Source organism: Linepithema humile, chromosome 3 (assembly GCF_040581485.1).
Source record: "Linepithema humile isolate Giens D197 chromosome 3, Lhum_UNIL_v1.0, whole genome shotgun sequence".
NCBI classification, from domain to species: Eukaryota; Metazoa; Arthropoda; class Insecta; order Hymenoptera; family Formicidae; genus Linepithema; species Linepithema humile.
The window spans coordinates 806,503-825,531 of record NC_090130.1 but is presented as its reverse complement, the minus strand read 5'-3'; the positions used below and the strand labels follow the sequence as shown (position 1 = coordinate 825,531).

At 30.6% G+C, this 19,029-nt stretch overlaps 3 protein-coding genes and 1 long non-coding RNA gene across 7 annotated transcripts in view; 2 read left to right on the top strand and 2 right to left on the bottom strand.

The window, feature by feature from the left end:
* LOC105675890 (myoblast determination protein 1 homolog) overlaps positions 1-6,708 on the top strand; it is a 145,191-nt gene extending 138,483 nt beyond the window's left edge. For 2 of the 3 annotated variants that reach the window (XM_067351848.1, XM_012373370.2), the window contains one exon: positions 4,520-6,708. The gene's annotated coding sequence lies outside the window, so the exon portion shown is untranslated. The remainder of the gene's footprint in view (positions 1-4,519) is intronic. The other variant, XM_067351849.1, reaches the window with a different exon arrangement.
* Positions 6,709-8,970: 2,262 nt separating this feature from the next.
* Positions 8,971-12,672, top strand: LOC105675923 (cytochrome P450 4g15). The gene is made up of 9 exons (XM_012373423.2): positions 8,971-9,105; positions 9,187-9,387; positions 9,572-9,785; positions 9,871-10,167; positions 10,258-10,669; positions 10,799-10,867; positions 11,634-11,802; positions 11,958-12,132; positions 12,260-12,672. The coding sequence occupies exons 2-9, from the start codon at positions 9,249-9,251 to the stop codon at positions 12,429-12,431; spliced, it is 1,647 nt and encodes a 548-aa protein (XP_012228846.1). The 5' UTR covers positions 8,971-9,105; positions 9,187-9,248; the 3' UTR covers positions 12,432-12,672.
* LOC136998741 (uncharacterized) lies at positions 10,579-11,627 on the bottom strand. Its single transcript, XR_010889280.1, has 2 exons — positions 11,347-11,627; positions 10,579-11,158 (listed from the first exon to the last, which is right to left on the bottom strand). It is a non-coding gene; the product is annotated as an uncharacterized lncRNA (long non-coding RNA).
* A 76-nt stretch (positions 12,673-12,748) lies between the features above and the next one.
* LOC105675921 (monocarboxylate transporter 9) lies at positions 12,749-17,861 on the bottom strand. 2 transcript variants are annotated; one of them, XM_012373422.2, is made up of 11 exons: positions 17,752-17,826; positions 17,422-17,672; positions 16,726-16,966; positions 16,402-16,528; positions 15,115-15,329; positions 14,938-15,028; positions 14,602-14,870; positions 14,233-14,495; positions 13,723-14,021; positions 13,439-13,633; positions 12,749-13,346 (listed from the first exon to the last, which is right to left on the bottom strand). In XM_012373422.2, exons 3-11 carry the CDS (start codon positions 16,921-16,923, stop codon positions 13,183-13,185), a joined length of 1,821 nt encoding a protein of 606 aa, XP_012228845.2. In that variant the 5' UTR covers positions 16,924-16,966; positions 17,422-17,672; positions 17,752-17,826; the 3' UTR covers positions 12,749-13,182. The 2 variants fall into 2 exon arrangements, with proteins under 2 accessions (XP_012228845.2, XP_012228844.2); XM_012373421.2 differs by lacking the exon at positions 17,422-17,672 and having other exon boundaries at positions 17,752-17,861.
* Positions 17,862-19,029: the final 1,168 nt, after the last annotated feature.

Below are 19,029 nucleotides of genomic sequence, written 5' to 3'. Positions count from 1 at the left end.
AGGATGCACACGTGATACCCGCGTCGCGGAAACACCGCCAAGTGGAAACTCGTGTTCGACGCTTCATCCCGAACACGTGCTACGTCGGTGTCGAGCCCGAAAATAAACTTTACGCACTGAAACCACTTTGCAAAGTACGTGCCGACGTGACACTTGGATGTCAGTCTCTTCTATGCTTTTTGTCGCACCGGAAAACCCTCTCGTTCCAAGAGGCTTTATCAGTAGGGAGCACATATTCTTGATAGCAAGTTCATAGAGTTTTATATTATATTATAAAGAGATTGTTTTTCTCGTCTTTCTATTTAACGATCATCTTCACGGAATTATGTTTTTATTTATTATTTTATACCAATAAAATTATTGCTTATTCCATGACGATAAAGACAAATTCCTTTTACAAAGTAAATTGCAATCCAAGTTTCTCTTTGATAAAAATTCAAAATTAAGATATTTTTGTGTTCACATAATTCGAGTTTTATTTTTTTCATTATATTTGTGCTCCAAGTTTCATGCATTCGAAGGTCAGAGTAACCTTAATGGTCTACAGTATGCAATTTGGGGGACACATGGCTGGTGGTGGATCATGGTGTGTCATCTTAAAAGCGTGCAACCACGAACGGAAGTGGCGGAACGTCTAGCCATATGTTGGATATTCTCCTTGAAATATCTCGCAACCAGACCTTCCTCAATCTTCTTGGTTTCCAATTGCTGGTCATCAATCCCTATGGATATCTAACACATGTTCGTTTCACGACCAAGCTACTTCTTCCAAACTCTACTTAGGAGAATTTTAAATATAACATTGATATCCATATAAGATACCTTACGTATATTTCCTAGAATATTGCTTTTGAACCCAAGTTTTCTTAAAGACTTGCAAAAAAATTGCACCATCTCAAGATTTCTTAATATTTATATTTTTGATACATATGTGTATATTTTCGATATATCTAGCAAATTTCAAACTAATGCATTTTTCAGAAGTGAAAGGAATGAATTATTGTATAACGATAATCGATGCATTCGATTCTGAAGTGCGCGATTCAAACGGGAAAAAAAATCAGCTGGCAGACGGTGCCAGTCGCCGTGCCACAAATAGAAGTCGCGGTTTCCTTAGAAACGTGCGTAGTGCCCACGTGCCGTGCATGCAGGGCGATATATAGTGCTGCATACACATACGTTGATCGACTGAAGGGCGACAGAAGTTGCATTGCCGCCGCTTCTGACATATGCGCGGCACGACCACTTTAAAAAAGTCCAGTCACAGCCACAACACGCGGAATTTTTATTCTTGAAATCCTTATTCCAACATCACTATTTTCTGAAAAACTTTCTTCTCTTAAAATATGTATTTTACGTTGAATATTATATATAAAAGAGAGAGAGAGAGAGATAAAATTTAATATTTATTATTCAAAATTAATTTGAAGATAGATTTCGTAAAAATAATTTTAATTTCTAAATTTATATTTTAATTAAAAGTTTCCTAAATTTGATAAATTACGAGAATTATTTATAGACCGCAATATTTTGCTTTTAACAAACATGCGTCACAATTTTTTTCAATTATAATGTAAAATATTATCATAGAAACGTATCGGCGCGGCAAAAAAAAGCAGAGAGCAAGGAGCTTCGCGCAAAGGCCTGGAATGAGCGGCCAGCAAGTAATTCCCGACAATTATAAAGTGAGGTCATCTACGAAGTTTACGAGATGCGTCGTCGCGTCAAATTAATTTAATAAATTCCTTACTTGGCTCCCGGTCACATATATCGGTGCGTGCGACCGCTGTGTCGGTTTTCTTTCTCGCTTTTAGTCTGCCTGTCGTGCGAGGACGGCGCCGCAAGGAGCACTAAGACGCAAGTACTCTTAACCCTATCGTTAATTTGTGAGGTACCCCCTCCCCCCTCTCTCCTCTTGTATTCCTCCGTCCTCCCTCCCGCGGAACCGTGGGCAGTCCAATTAAATCTCTTTTTTTCGGATAACGTATTATGGAGATAACGGGAGTACGTTACGCGAATTAAGCGCGAGATAATCCGCCGTAATCGAAATAATTAATCGAAGTGGCGTAACGTCGCATCGGACACCGGGAGTTTTCTCAGTAGGAGCATGTGCAGGGGTGGTCGAAAGGCCGCGGGCTAAAAGTTGCAGTAAATAATGACCATGTCTCGCTTTAGTAATTGAAACGTATTATAGAGATTAAACACGGTGTGAGATACGGCCGAGCTGCGGCCACGTAATCGTGAGAATTTTTCTTAGACCTTTCAAGCGCCGGCAGAAATCCATAAATTCACTTTATTAAAAAAAAGAAGGAAGGCGTAGATGATTAATTTTTTCTATCTTTATCTAACTCTTTCCTTTTGAAATGATAAAATAACGTTTCGCGATAAAATAAAGCAAACTTTTCTAATATAATAATTTCGTCTATTGAAAACAGTATAAACAGTATTTTTGTATTTAGCTAAAACAGCTAAATTTAAAATAATTATGTATTGAAAATGTCGATATTTATCTGCTTCTCTCCAAAATATTATTTTACAAATTTAATATTTATGTGCGTATGTGTATGTGATTAAAATGGCAAACTAGCGCAAACTATGTCGTGAAACAAGCATGTGGACTCTATAGCTCTCGTCATTTTCCGCCTTCGACTTGTTCCACGGACATTTAGTACGTAGAACAAAGAATCCAACGAATAATTATGCTGGTGGAACCCGCATGTTGGTTATCTTATCAATAAACATTACCAGCATGGCAATGCAACGGCTTTAAAACGACTGCGATCGTTTAAAGCTAATTCCAGGACTGCTAAATTCTCTGTTTTTTAAGTCAATTTTTCTAGCGTAATTATGAAGATACGTTATAGATATTTGATTATTGAATTTAATTGCAATTTCATGAATTTTTTAAGGCATTTCGATAAAATAATGTTTATATACGTTGTCCACCTAATCAAAGTTTTGCACTAATTAAATAATAATATTCTTTAGACTATTCTTCAGTCAAAAATTCAATTGCATTCTAAGATACATGCTCTCCTTTTATTTATCGAAGTACGATAAGATGCATCAGATAAGCAGAAATAAGCTTGAGAGTTTCCAGATTTGGGATATTGAACACTTTGCCAAAGACACTTCACGTCGGTTTCTAGGATCTTAAAAGTGCGGGCGTGGCAGATCCTTCAATTTATCTTTCGCCACTTACGTATACCGCACACTCTTTCTTCGATCTTTCTTTTTATCTTTGCGACTGGAAAGGAACGCTTTCCTAACCGAATTCTTTATGATTGCTTTCAGATATACTGGAAAACTATGTATATTACACCGAAAAATATATATCAAAGCTTACAGTACATCAAATTGTTTAAAAGGTCTATGAAATATAGAAACAATTCAACAAAATATTAATTGTTAAAATATTATGTCTTTGTTATAAAAACGTTATTGCGTTAATTCTACGAAACTTTATACTTACATTTCTATTATATGTATTATTAATTATCTAATTATATTAGAAATTATTTTTATTGAGTTTTTTAATTTGATGCACTATGAAAAGCAAGACATCTTTCTTTCTTCACACATCGAAACTATTTCGTTCCTTTTTTTCCGATACTCCCCACTGAAAGATGAGGATTTGCCACATTATTTGTACATGTCGTTTTTTTCCCACGATATATCCGGAATTCGGAATCCGTGACAATTCCCGTCCGTTTCCGAATTTAATTCTTCCTCAATTCAGGTAAACGAGGATCCGCACGATCTAGTGAACACAATAGCGTGACGGGACAAAGGATCTCTCGAGGATATACACGGGAGCTTTCTTCCTTTCCCTACTCCCAGGATCACGAAATTGTGATAGAAACTGTTTTCTTTCGATATAAATCTTCGACGAGGGTTCATGGGTGTCTCGGATAGTAACGGTTGTTGCAAGTACAAAAAATTTTTGTACTTGCAGAATTTCACGATACATCACAAGATAATCGTGTTACAACTTTAAAAAAAAGAGGCACATAAAATCTTTACGATAGAAATACAGAGTTCTGCATGAAATGTTATTATAAGCTGTGTTTTTTCGTTTGTGTTATTATTATAAGTGTTTTTTCTGCGAATAACGACAAAATTGTCATTTGTTTTCTTTTATAATTTATTATTAACTCTTTATAACAGAAGAAATTACTTTCTTCACTAAATAAACATGCAGCACTGTTTATTTCTCCTAAACTAAATAACTCAATAAACAAGGTTTGATTAAATTTGATCAAATTTGCTATCAATCTGCCAATATTGCTAATATTCGAGACTTATTGTGTAATTCATATATAAATTTCTCTATTTTTTAATAGTTTCTTAAGAAAATAAATATTAGTATTTTAATTATATTTACATTGTTAAGAAATCATCCGAATTAATTTAATTATTTTCTAAAAATTACTTTCTACAGTTTATAACATTTTATATGAACTATGTATAAAGATTAATTTTATAGAAAATATTAATATTTCTCTGTGATTTTTTTCAGTTATAGATTCCAATTAGGGAAGATCATTATTTACAACGATTCGAAGTCCACTATACATTAATGCGTCTTGGTGAAGTTTCGCATGATCTCACTAAACCACTGAGCCTGGACGGGGATCCACTCTCGACAAAGTACGTTTAAACACGCGCGCGGATATTGTGATCAATAAAAAAAAATCGGAAAATCGTACTTTTATCATTACAAGTACTTGGCTAAGTAGACCTATTTATTATTTCATTTTTCGAATTATCAACAAAATGTAACGCTCATAAATATTTCTTTATCTTTATGCAGATTAAATTATTATTAATGCAGATTGAATATTCTTATTTAAGAGAAATTGAATCTTGAGATAGTAAAATTATGTATGTGTATATATATATATCACGTTTTATTTCTTTAAAAAAAAGATTTATTTGCGTTGCATTGCATATCTTAAAATTCCGTGTTAAAATTTATATACTTAATTGGATTACTTTTACAAGTGGATGTAATATTATCCATACATTCTCAGAGCTGTACTAATTACCTGCTTAAGATTAATAGAGAGAATTACTTTAATTCTCTTGCAATGACACATTTTTTGCGCTTCCAGAAAGAAAATACTTATTGTTTGGCTACTTATAGTCACAACAAATACAATTAATTTATTTCTATCACGAATTCGATGATATTTAAAGTAAAATCTTTGATCGAAAAACTATCAAATTATGATAATTATGTATAACACGCGTGCGATAGAATATAAACAATAATTTCTTGTTATTCTAGTATCATCATTGATACGATATTTTATTAAATTTTTACAATGCGCATATTTTTAAGACTTAAAAGATAAAACGTGACATTCTTATTTAAAGACAATGTTTATAAAATATTTATTACGTCGTGTGTTTATTATTGCACAATTGATTGTGTTACATACATTATGATAATACACACACACACACAAGAGAAACAATATGCAAGATATATATCAAAAGACAAAATCAATTAATAAAGAGATGAGCTAAAAGACGCCAATAATAATACAGAATTCTTTTGTACTGGCTGTGGTAGTCCAAAATTATATATTAATAGATTATTTTCTTGGAAGCTGATGATTATTTACTTATATAAAAATTGCTATAATATATAATTTATTAAAATCGTTTAACAATCCGTAGCTAATACAAAAAGAATTTATATTATACTTGTAATTACGTTATTTATTATATGTATACACACAATTTTCTTCCTTTATAATCCTTCGTCTTTAGCTTTATTAACTTGGTCTTTTGATATATTCTGACGTGAACGATCTTTGAATCGTTTTTAATGCTGCGAGACACAATCAAAAAATTTGTATATAAAAGTGCCTTAATTAATTGCGCGCGCGTATGAAAATATATATATAAGAAATAAGCCATATTGATATTTATATTTTATACTCGAAATTTTTGACGTAATATTTAAAACAAATACGTAAGTTATAATTACATTTATATGCACAAAAGAGTGCTATCTGTTTACGATATTACGGTTTGTTTAATAATGAAAGTAGTCATTCTGATATATGATGTTGCGGCAATTAAATAATAATCAATTATATTTTAATAAAAATTTTTGATAATGTTTTAAAGAAAATATGTATATTTACGTGTCTTAATTCTGCGAAATCTAAATCTAACTCTTGTGATCAGATTTTTTTATCTACACTTATGATTCATCAAGAAATGCAATATCTATTTACGTCTCGATTCCAAATTACGCGATCGCATAATGGAAATAATAAAATTATTATGGATGTATCTTAACTTATGCGATTATATTTATTATAATGCTTCACAATATAATATAAATATATATTTTTAAGAGTGATACCCGAAGTTTATAATAAATATTATCTTTGTTCTAAATTTTATATTACTTGCAAATACGCGATACGCGACCGTCTTTCGCATTGAGTTAATTTATGTAAGATACTATTTACAATCAGTATTATGGAAATGTAAAAATTGCCATTTCAGAATGTTAAATTTACTATAAGTTATACGCAGATCTAGATAATATTCTATTGCCGCTAGTATCATATTAATCTTTTTGTAAATATCAGTGCCTTTGTTAAGCTTAAAATAAGTATTCTACAATCTTGTACTTGATCTTTCTTTTTATGCATTATTTAAAATACATTTTACTAATTATACATATTCATGTGCAGTTTTAATGATCCGTAACAACCTAATCTACAACAATATTATATAATATATATAATTGATATTAAATATAATTTGCAATATTTTTTTCAATTTTATTCGCATAATATTGATATAGTCTTTAATTGTTGAAAAAATTATTGCGAATTTTTTCTTCGAATAATTTAAAACTTGCCCTAGAAAATTATATTGTGTAATAATTATATTATGATTAAGCTATTGACATCAAAAATTTTTTTCTCTTCTATTATTTCTTGATATACTATATCTTTTTATTTTTACATTTTCACGCTATTGTCGAAACTGAAAAAAGTATAAAGAGTGTGACTTGCATTAGTAAACGGGATTGATCAACAGAAATAATAATTTATAATTTAATTAAATGCTACGTTTAAAATGCTACGTCTCACGTGGAGACAAAGTCCTTACATTTCTTATCCCCTCTTCCATTTTTCCCCCTTCTTTATTACATGGAATAATCAATTTCCGGGGACACGTTCTATACAGGGTGGGCCATTTTAATCCATCCACGCAAATAACTCTGTAAGTAAGCCAAATACAGAAAAATGGTTCAGACAAAAGTTGTTCAGGACAATGGAAGTCACTTATTTATGCTAGTGACTTTGACCTTGAAATCAATTTTCAAGGTCATTTGAAGATCAGAGTTATTTTTTTAAATGGAAACCCCTATTTTTGATTCCAAAATCTAATAGCTGGTGTCAAGAGCTTTTCAAAACACTATAATAAAGTTATTTTTTATTAAGTACTTTTCGAGTTATGAGGCTTGTAAATTACAGTATTTTGACATAAAATACAAAATATCTTGTAAAACATTTAATTTTTGGGAATCTTACCTTAATACTTTTATGCATAAAATAATGAGACGAATCAATTGGTATAAAGAAAACACATAGTTGCTTTCAAGAAAAAATATGTAGTTTGCAACATGCAACTGCATACTTTTTCAAGAAAGCAACTATGTGTTTTCTTTATACCAATTGATTCGTCTCATTATTTTATGCATAAAAGTATTAAAGTAAGCTTCCCAAAAATTGAATGTTTTACAAGATATTTTGTATTTTATGTCAAAATACTGTAATTTACAAGCCTCATAACTCGAAAAGTACTTAATGAAAAATAACTTCATTATAGTGTTTTGAAAAGCTCTTGACACCAGCTATTAGATTTTGGAATCAAAAATAGGGGTTTCCATTTAAAAAAATAACTCTGACCTTCAAATGACCTTGAAAATTGACTTCAAGGTCAAAGTCACTAGCATAAATAGGTGACCCCCATTGTTCTGAACAACTTTTGTCTGAACCATTTTTCTGTATTTGGCTTACTTACGGAGTTATTTGCGTGGATAGATTAAAATGGCCCACCCTGTATATTATTTATCTATTATTTGAAACTTTCCATATCAACAATTGACCATTTTATTGTTGTAACGCAAGTTATATACATTTTACTTTTTATTACTTTATTATAGTGTTTTAAATTAAAATAATGAGTTTATCTATATTTATAAAGTATACAAATAATATTTATTGTACAATATTTTGTAGAAATAATAGTTTTGCATTGTATTAATAATTAAAAAATTTTATTTAAAATATAAAAAAGATATAATTTAATAAAGGGTGTAAAAAGACTTTAGGACTTAGAAAATAGATGATACTGACTTAGTAAAAAATATTTAATTCAACGTAGATTATTTTTTTAGAAATAAAAGTGATTTTTAGTACTATCTATTCTTTAAGCCTTAAACTCTGTTTTTGTGAACAGCCCTGTAGTTGTGTGTCTATAAAACATTGCTAAAAAGTAAATAATATAAAATTTAGTATGCAATTTAAATTTCATAGTATTGATTACGTTATTAAGATTCTCATACGCTTGTATAACATAGAAATTATTAAGAATATAATTTAGGATTATTAGAAAAATAAAAAGCAAAAAGCACAGAATATATTATCTCAAGCAATTGAAAACGTCGAGAAATGTATGGAATTTGTAGATGATACTTTAAAGATGAGATAAATCTTTGGATATTTCAAACATTGTAAATTATTATTTTTAAATAATTATCTTTTTTTATATTTAAATTTAAAATTTTTTTTTTAAATTTATATTTGACGTAAAATATGTAACGAAATAACGATACAATGGTTATAACACAATGATGAATCTGTAATTAATATTCGAATTCATCATTTTTTTCAGCCTATCTACAATGCAAATGGGTATAGAAATGAGGCCAGTGTATAATTAAAATCTAGACAAAGTCCACTTTTAAATTTTTAATTTCCTCATCACGCGCTTATAAATTGTCAGCGTGTCGCAAGCTTAGAGCAGTATTGTCGTTATCAAAGTAGAGAACATTAAGTGCTAGTAGTAAGTACAATATTTTTTTTTTTCTCAAAGTGTTATTACTTTGATACAACTTTGATATCATTTTCTTGTCTATTCTTTCAGTTTTACGAAAAAACCGAGGAATAAGACACTCCGTTACAATATACTAATACTTTACTGCAACAATGGATGTGGTTCCAGAAACAACTTCGTACTTATCAACCATAATTTTTTCTCTGCTTACTGTACTCGTTGTGACGCTACTCGCAGCGTATTATTACATTGATACTTCTCGAACGATTCGTCTTGCAAAGAAGTTACCAGGTATATACAAATACATATAAGTGTTTACTTATCTTCAGACTTATAATTTTTGCCAATGTGATATATGTTAATATTTTGTTACAATAAAATCTTGATCAACATACATTTACATTTAAACAATATATATTTAATCATATTAATTTGCAAGTAAATTTCACATTCACATTTCAATTTCTACTTTTAGGTCCGCCAGCCGTACCTATTATTGGTCACGCATTATTATCACTCGGACTGACTCCCGATGTTTTTCTTACGAAAGCTTTCGCATTCGCAGAGCAATATGGACCGGTAGTAAGTGCACGTTTGGGTTTAAGAGTAGCAATTTTTCTAACAGAAGCACAAGATATCGAAGTAATCTTGAGTAGTTCTGAGCATCTCGACAAATCCGTGGAATATCAGTAAGATATCAAATTAATAATAAATTAACTATAAGTGTAAAAGTGCGAGCTTTATTTTTGACAAAATAAAATATTGTTCTAAAAGACTGTTCAAACCATGGCTTGGAGATGGTTTGTTGATCACAACCGGCGACAAGTGGCGCAAACATAGAAAGGCAATAGCGCCCACATTTCACATGAACATCTTGAAAACATTTGTACCGTTATTTTATGAGAATAGTATCGATCTCGTAAATCGGCTTCGCGATAAAGTTGGAACGGAGTTCGATTGCCATGATTATTTATCGGCTGTAACGGTTGATATCTTAACGGAGACGGCAATGGGAGTGCGGAAAGAAAGAAGGCCACAAACTGGATTTGATTATGCCTTAGCCGTAATGAAGTGAGTACTGCTCCTCTAAACACTTGTACTATTTCTTTACCGCATGTAAAGAGCACACTGCAGTCTCACTGCGCAATCTTAATATTATAGATTATCCGACATTGTACATCGAAGGCACTACGATATAACCCTACGTTCGGATATTACTTTTCAATTTACAAAGCTTGCCAAAATGCAAGAAAAACTACTTAATACCATTCACACATTAACCAATCGTGTGATTTATGAGAAATCGAATGATGTGGAGGAAAAAAGTGTGAGAGATCAACAGCAAAAAGAAAACGGCACATCAAAGGAAAGTTTGACCGAAAAGGTGGATAATGCTAATATGACCAATTATAAATTGCACTACGTGAGAGATGATCTCGACGACATTGATGAGAACGATGTAGGTGAGAAGAAACGACTTGCTTTCCTAGAAATGATGATAGAGATGAGACGAAACGGTGAGCAAATGACTGACGAGGAGATCAAAGAGGAAGTGAACACTATCATGTTTGAGGTAGAAAGATACTCACGTTCGATACGTTTCTAAATTTATTTTTACAACGAATTTTTGAAAACAGAAATTTTTTAATTATTCTTAAATTATTAATTTCATGCATTAAAATTAATCATTGATTCGTTACAGGGCCATGATACCACAGCAGCTGGCTCAAGTTTTGCACTTTGCGTGTTAGGATGTCATCCAGATATACAGGTACATTTATTAACGATTCATACAACTTTTTTTATTACATAACGGATCCTGTGTATGTGTATCAAATAATATTGTTTCATGTTATATTGCTTTGATTAAAATGCAGTTATTTTAAAGTAGCTAAGAAAGCGATTAAATCTCTTCGATCTTCGGACTTTTTGACGCCGGGAAAAGCCATTTTTGTTCCCGGAATTATTTTGCTGGGAGATTCGAGATAATCGTTTAAAGTCTTTTCATCCCATACAATGGCTTTTTCTTTTATAGGTTTTGTGTAATTAAATCCTTTAATAGCTGTATTTAAAAATTAGACATTTACTCATGCTACAATAGTTGAATACCATCAGTTAAGTAATAACTTTATCCAGTTACTTATACTTATTGATTAAAATGATTGTAATGATACATGTTCCTTTCTTAAACTTACTTTCGATTAAACTAATTTGTCGTTTAACAAATCGTAGAGCGTTTGATATACTTACTTCCAGAAGTTTTGCCCATGATGTCATATAGGTTAGGCCCTGTTTTATGTCTACCATACTTCTCCGTGGTATGGCATTTAACACATAGTTTCATAAACAAGCTTTTACCGTTGGCCGCATCGCCCATCTTAGTAAATTCTTAATTAAAATAATAATTCAATCGCGCGCACTATTGCAATTTACGATGTCTATTCTTTATTATCTATCATTGCTTATATCTATCACGTAGATCGATACTGCTCAACTTCAATACGTCGATTTAAATTCGATGATTTTTATTTGCGTAGGCTCGCGTGCATGAAGAATTGGATTCAATTTTCGGCGACAGCGACAGACAGTGCACTTTTCACGATACTTTAGAAATGAAATATCTCGAAAGAGTTATTTTAGAGACTTTGAGACTTTTCCCACCGGTACCTGTAATTGCTAGAAAACTTAACAAGGACACAAAGATAGGTAAGCTTGTGATATTAACAATAATATATTAAATAATATATTGTTATATATTAAATAAGTATATTTTATAAATATTATACACTATTACAATATATTTTATCAACTTTCTTGTGAATTATAAAGGAAGCACATATTCAATCTTTTGCATATAATAGTTACAGGCGATTACATTCTTCCAAGAGGTGCTACGATAGTAATTGCGCAGTTATTAGCGCATCGTTCAGAGAAATACTATCCGAATCCTTTGGTTTTCAATCCAGATAATTTTCTACCCGAAAAAATGCAACAGAGACATTATTACGCTTATATTCCTTTCAGCGCCGGGCCAAGGTATTTAATAAATATTTTATATAACACCTAAAATTTTCTTTTCAATTATAAGATTTTGTTTTGAAAAAATATTTTATGCAGCAAATATATTATTACACATTCACTGACAATGGAATATTTTTCAAAGGTCCTGCGTAGGACGGAAATATGCTATGCTGAAGTTAAAGGTCCTACTGTCGACAATACTGCGGAATTATCGTGTCATCTCCGATAAATCATATACAGATTTCCAGTTGCGAGCTGACATTATTTTGAAAAGAGAAGACGGATTTAAGATCAAGATCGAGCCGCGCAAATAAAATGTAGACATATTGGTATAAATTTTGGTAAGAATTTTATTTCTTATATAGTACGCATTTCTTTCGCATAAATTTGAATTTGTCTTTAATTATTTGCTATTTATTTTTAAGAATGATATTTATATGTTACAGTTAAATATTAATATATTATATTATAAATATTGAAAAATTATTAGATGTTATTGCGTATTAATGTTGTACTTATAATTTACTGATATAATTAAAAAGCAAGTGCTATTTATTTGTTATCTTCTCAACATTTACATTAATTATAAAATGGATGAGGATAATCTAGGTATAATATATCTTTGATTAAATAAAACGTATGAAGAAGTTTGCTTTATTTACAATTAACAGAACTTACGTAAAAATACATATGCGCAATGATTCTTTTTAAATATTATAAAATTAATATTTTTGAAATTTTGCAAATTATTCTTGTCTCTTGCATGAGCATAAACCTCTGATTTATTTTAAAATACTCAATTATACATAAAAAAGATTGAACACTACAAAATATAAAATTTTCTCTATCTTAATGAAAAAAACCTACACACATAAGTATATAATTGCTCCCAGGTACTTTAAAAATAACTAAGATTAGCGGGCATATCGATAAAGAAATTGCACAAATGCAATTTATTCTACTATTTCCTCTCTTTCACTTGAATAATTAAATCAGTGCGAACTGTTAATTTAACGCTTCACCCTTCTTCATTTCTAATACGCGCGATAACCGGATCGCTTCAGATTAAAGTAAAGAATTTGTGGTAATTTTCTGCGCGCGTTGCTTCCGCCACTGTTTAAAGTCCACGAAAATGAACTGCAAAGCCCAGGGTATAACGAACGCACCGTTTAATATTAATAGAGAGATTTGATATATATCGTAGCTATTAGTCCAATCCTTAATGAGTCCTGCAAGATGCACAATACATACGCGTAATTATATTGCACACACACACACACACACATATATATTTATATCAAAAATTATAATATCGTCTTACCTACGATAGCGCCGCAGACTATTCCAATCATTCCGCTGATAACGGAATAGATACCATAAGCCAAAGCGAATTTCTCTATGCTGGTATTTTCCATTATGACTAGAGGCTGCAGAACCATTAACCACGATCGTACGGCGCCGATTATCGCTGTCATAATAAACACACCCGTAATCGTACGCTGGTACAGCAAGAAACCTGCAAAAATCGTGATTTGTACATGTCACTTTTAAGATTAAAAATTTCTAACAATTTATTCACAACTATTTCCGCGTAGATATATTCACCTGTTCTTGCGAATCCCATGCAGATTACGGCTGCGAAAAACAGGTACTTTGATTTCACGTTCACCATCAATGCCATAATTGTGAGTAAAATTTTCGACATCATCTCAGCCACTCCATTAACTGTGAGGGTCAATGAGGTTTGATCAGTTGTATATCCAATGTCAGACATTATAAGAGGAACAAAGGAAGAGAAAGCATAATCGGCGGTGCTCACGGTGCTGATCCCCAAACATAAGTTTATAAAACAGTAGTCCTTTATCAATGACATATCCAGAAAGTCCTTCAGAAAGATCCGGCATCTTTAGCATTGATAAAATAGATCAGATTATAAATCACACATATAGAAAAAAAATTCTTTTATACATTATCCTATCACGGATACAAATTATATTATTCAAGTCTGAAAATGGAAAAATGATTATTAGTTGTAACAGAAATCTAAGGATACCGCGAAATGTGCAAATCAATCACACAAATCTGATCGAAATTAATTGTAAAGATTATGCTCACTTTGTTTCCTCTTCTTCTTTATTTTCGTCATCTTGTTTTTCTTCTACTTCCGTCTCTTTCATTTCCATGTGCTTCTCTCTGCTCTTCTTCTCCAGAGATTGTCGCACATCCCCTAATGTACTAGCACTGGTCGCCACATTGACCAAGCTGGACGCCGACAGAACCGACATACGCCGCACTAAATTCTCGCGCATGGATAATGATTTCGCCCTTCCGCGGATGTCCTCGATTGCTGAGATTGACGCGACTCGGTGCGCGGAAGTCTGTCGCACAAAGTCGGTGAATAAGTGTGAATTAAAAAAAAAAAAACTTTTATTATTTAGAATTTAGTGAAAGAAAGATCTTAGGTTGTACTGAATTTTTCATTACCTTAAAAGTTTCGCTCAGTAAAGGCACTTGATTGCTGTTTTCTTCTTTAAGACTACGGAGACTGCTCCATCTAGTCTTGAAAGACTCGTGAATAACATCGATAGTTGATCGACGATTTGATAACGCTAATGCTTGAAGGTTTCGCATTCTTTCGCGCGCTCTCTCAGCGCGAATCTCCTCCGGCTTTCTCGCATGCCATTCCACAGGATGCATCAGCATCATGCCGACGACACCGTTCAAACTCAGTGCTCCCAAGATCGCCGTGGTGCCTAACGTAAATAATGAATAAACATTAATTATAACATATTTATAGATTTCGTACTGCGCGAATCTTACCGCGAAAACCGTACGTTGTCATCATCTTTCCAGTCAAGTAAGGAAAAATAATTCCGCCAAACGCAATGATCACTTGCGACGCACTCATCACCTAAAAACAAAAAGAAAGAGGTCAGGAGGAAAAATGTTTCCAACATTTTTAAATGGAACTGAACATTAATCATGTGATTGTTTTACTTTTGTTCTCTTTTTTACGAAGTACGAGTTGAAAACCGTGTTGCAAACTGTAATGATCAGACCAAATCCAAAACCTTGGAAGAAAAAGAGGAAAGCCATTTCATATATGTTTCTGACGAATGCCAGAATGATATCTGGTATCGCGAAAAAGAGTGCTCCTGCGATTCCGACTGGTCTTGTGGAATATTTTTTTAACAACGTATTAGTCATCAAGCCTATAAAGAATATGTTTTTAATGCATGAAGAAATAAGAAAATATTTTAATAACAAAAATGCAACTTTATTTACGGAATATAGATTCTATTAAAAATGTTCAAAGAATCTCAAAAATTTATAAATTGAAATTTAATATTAAATCTTTGTAAATATGTTTTTGTAAATATCTAAATAAAAGATAATAAAGATTTTTATCCGCAATGGTCTGTTTTTTTAGAAATTGAGGCTTTTTTTACTAAAAATTTCAATGTGAAATAATAACTATTTATCTATTATTGGATTATAAATAATTGAGTAATGTGTTATTGTATTATTATATTGACAAAATATGCTTCAATGAAATTATCACGCACGATGTACGCGATAACAGAAGATCTAAAAAATTAGTTTCGGCTAAACTTAATCTTTCATTCAAAGATTTTGAATTAACTACAAATAAAATTTTTTTATCTTTATTCAGATAAGATTTCCATTGATAAGAGAAGTATTGATAACATTCGCGATTCTTCGAAGAAATTTTTGTTTGATAGTCGTAATTTGTTTAAAGAACATGTATAGATACGTGTGATAGTATGATAACAGTAGGTGTGACAAAATATACTAGAATTTCTTGCAAGCAGACTCGACTGCAGATTCGTGTACCGCACGAAACTTTTATTTGACGAAAACTTTTATATATATATTGCACGTCATAAGCGTCATCGAATTGAAACTTCATTAATCGACTTAATCCTCCATACAAAGACATTGGCGCCAGTAAAATTACATAAAGCTAATGTCATCGGCGTCAGCGATAAGAGCAGAAAATCGTACTTATTTCGAGAGTTGCTAAGTCTTTTTATCACAAAAACAAAAATAAAAATACAAATGCAAAAGCAAATAAAAATGCAAATGCAAATTTATTAGTGCACAGATTTCGGAGAAAATCTTGAGAACACGAAAAATGCATACAAGTTTTTACCACAAATACTTTTTGCAAAATGTGTTTATTAGATTTGCACATAGCAATTTCAATTAATAATTCTAAATAAAATAATCCAATTTTATCATTATAGATACACAAATACTTACTAGCAATAGCTTGGGTGATCATGAAAACAGAATTGAAGAGACTTGTTGCCATACCTTCCTGTCCGGAATCTTTGAGGAAATCGGTAAAGATTAAAGTAAATGACACTGTTGGGCCTATCGTGCTAATCTGCAGAAGTTATCAATCAGATATTTATATTAAAATAATAGTAAAATAACAATTATGAAATTATTTGTTTCTATGTAATTAAAGAAATTCCGAAAAAAATTTTATAGATTATATTAATTGTGTGCAAACAAATAATTTCTATGTTTCAAAGACTATTGTTACTATACATTGTTATTTACTGTTATTGTTATACTAACAAAAATTAAAATCATCGCTAATGCAATCATCCATCCCCAGCCACCCTCTGGCGCTAGGTCTTCCGGTGTAATTTTATCTTCTTCGTTCATTAAATCTTCCATCCTTGTGATTGTGCTCCTTTTTTTATTTTCGACATCATTGTTGATTTCTGTTGTCGGTTCACTTATCGTTGTGCCATTGCTTTTTGCCACTGTCATTATATTATTATAGTCTCTTCTTGAAGGTAGAAAGTCAGAATCGCTAAAATTTAATACGCACAATTAATTGTGCTGATTTGTCTAAATTTAAGATATTCTATTTTTAGCCAAATAAAATGTAATAAGAAGTATGTAATAAACAGTAAACGTAAATAAAAATCTATTTTTACATAAATGCGTACATTTCACATTAATTATTATTCAAAATTAATTTAATAAAATTTTATTACGTATTTATGTAGAAATAGATTTCCATTTACGTTTACTGTTTATTAAATACTGTTTATTAATTTTATTAAATTAATTTTGTATTAATTATTATTTTATGATCACAATTCTTTGTAAATAAACATATATCCATCATGTAAGTACAATTTATTAAAAGAATAAATAAAAAGTTTAGAATTGTGCCGACTTTATCAAATGCAGGGTTTTTATACATATCAAAATAAATTTCCGCGCAACATTTAACACCGAGAAAATATATTTTGTACTTACATATTTAAAAAAATATATATTTTTTAACGTTCACACAGCAATCGAGCGAATATATAAACAATTGCTTTGCTCTGACCGCGTAGCGCTTTGAATGGTTACTGATCACATATGTAGATATTAAATATCCATTAGTAATATAAAATGCAAGTAGCACCTTCTTTAGATAAGAATTGTTTAATATTTTTATCATTGTTAGCATTATTAATGTGTGACAAGTGTCAGATAACAGTAGCATCTTTTATATGCAGCATCTATATTAAACAAATCATGCCAAACAATACTTCTGTTAGAAATAAATACGTCGGTTAAAGATAAGATTTAAGTATTTACCCAATAGTATTTTTCACACGTTATAAATAGGAGAACTTGAACGATCTCGACTTCTGCGATAATCGAAGGTAGACGATTTCAAACTAACCACGGTACGCCAGAAACAATTTCGAAGACTCTCTTATCTACATACGAAAGTGTCATCGTATTAAATACTCATTCTTAGACTGAAATGAAATATTGCTACTGTATCACCTGCAATTACGGATTGCACAAGAGAAAAAAGTGGAAAGCTAAAGAGTGCAAATAAAATGTCACAAGTGCTCTCTTGCACGAAATACGCAACTCAAATAACTGATAATTAAATTAAATTGTCAAAAGTTTTATGTAATAATTAATTGACTATAATTAAGAACTACTATATATTCTATTAAATATGTTGAAAAAATAAACGAAATGCATCATAAACATAGAACCTCCACAGATTGAACAACCCTTGTGTATTTATAAATGCCAAACTTTTAAAATATTTTTTTAATGCAATATTAATATATAAATAAAGTAAAATTTAAGGTATAAGATTTTTATTTAACTAATGTGTGAGAAAGTCTGAAACAAAGTCTATAAAAAAGCGGAAAATAAAATATGCTAATTAGCCAACACCAGTTGTTTGTGATGTAACTTAACACTTACATTCAGAAATGTTTACATACGTTTCGCTCATCTGATAAGACAATTTTTAATGTATGCAGAATCAAATTAATTCAAATAAAGTCTATAAAAATTATATAGAAAAATTTAGCAAAAATAAATAGTAAATCTTATACATACAAATAATAAAAAATTATTATAAGTTTAGTAATATTAATATTTATTAATATTTATCAATGTTATTAATTTATTATTAACTTGCCAGTATTTATCCTTAACAAAAATACAATATAACGGATCAATTTTTATCTGTAGTTGACGTTTATATTATTGTTATACTTATAATTAATTTGCATTTTGCTGGTTAATTAAAATACATTTTAATTTTAATAGTAGCAACTTTATTTCAAAATAAGTAATGTTATTTCAATTATAAAAAAATTAATATAAAAGTAAATTAAACCTGACCGACGTTTGCCATGCATACATTCTATATGTGACAGTTGCATAAACTGAGGCGCAGTCTGTGTTATATAATGTTTAATGTGTGCGTGTTATAAGCTCTATGTAAGTTTGTGTTACATGAAAAACATGATTGTCTATTTTGTATAGATTTTGCATAATGTGCTAATAATACAAAAAATTGTTGCTACAACTTTTATAATTATATAATCTATTTTATAATCA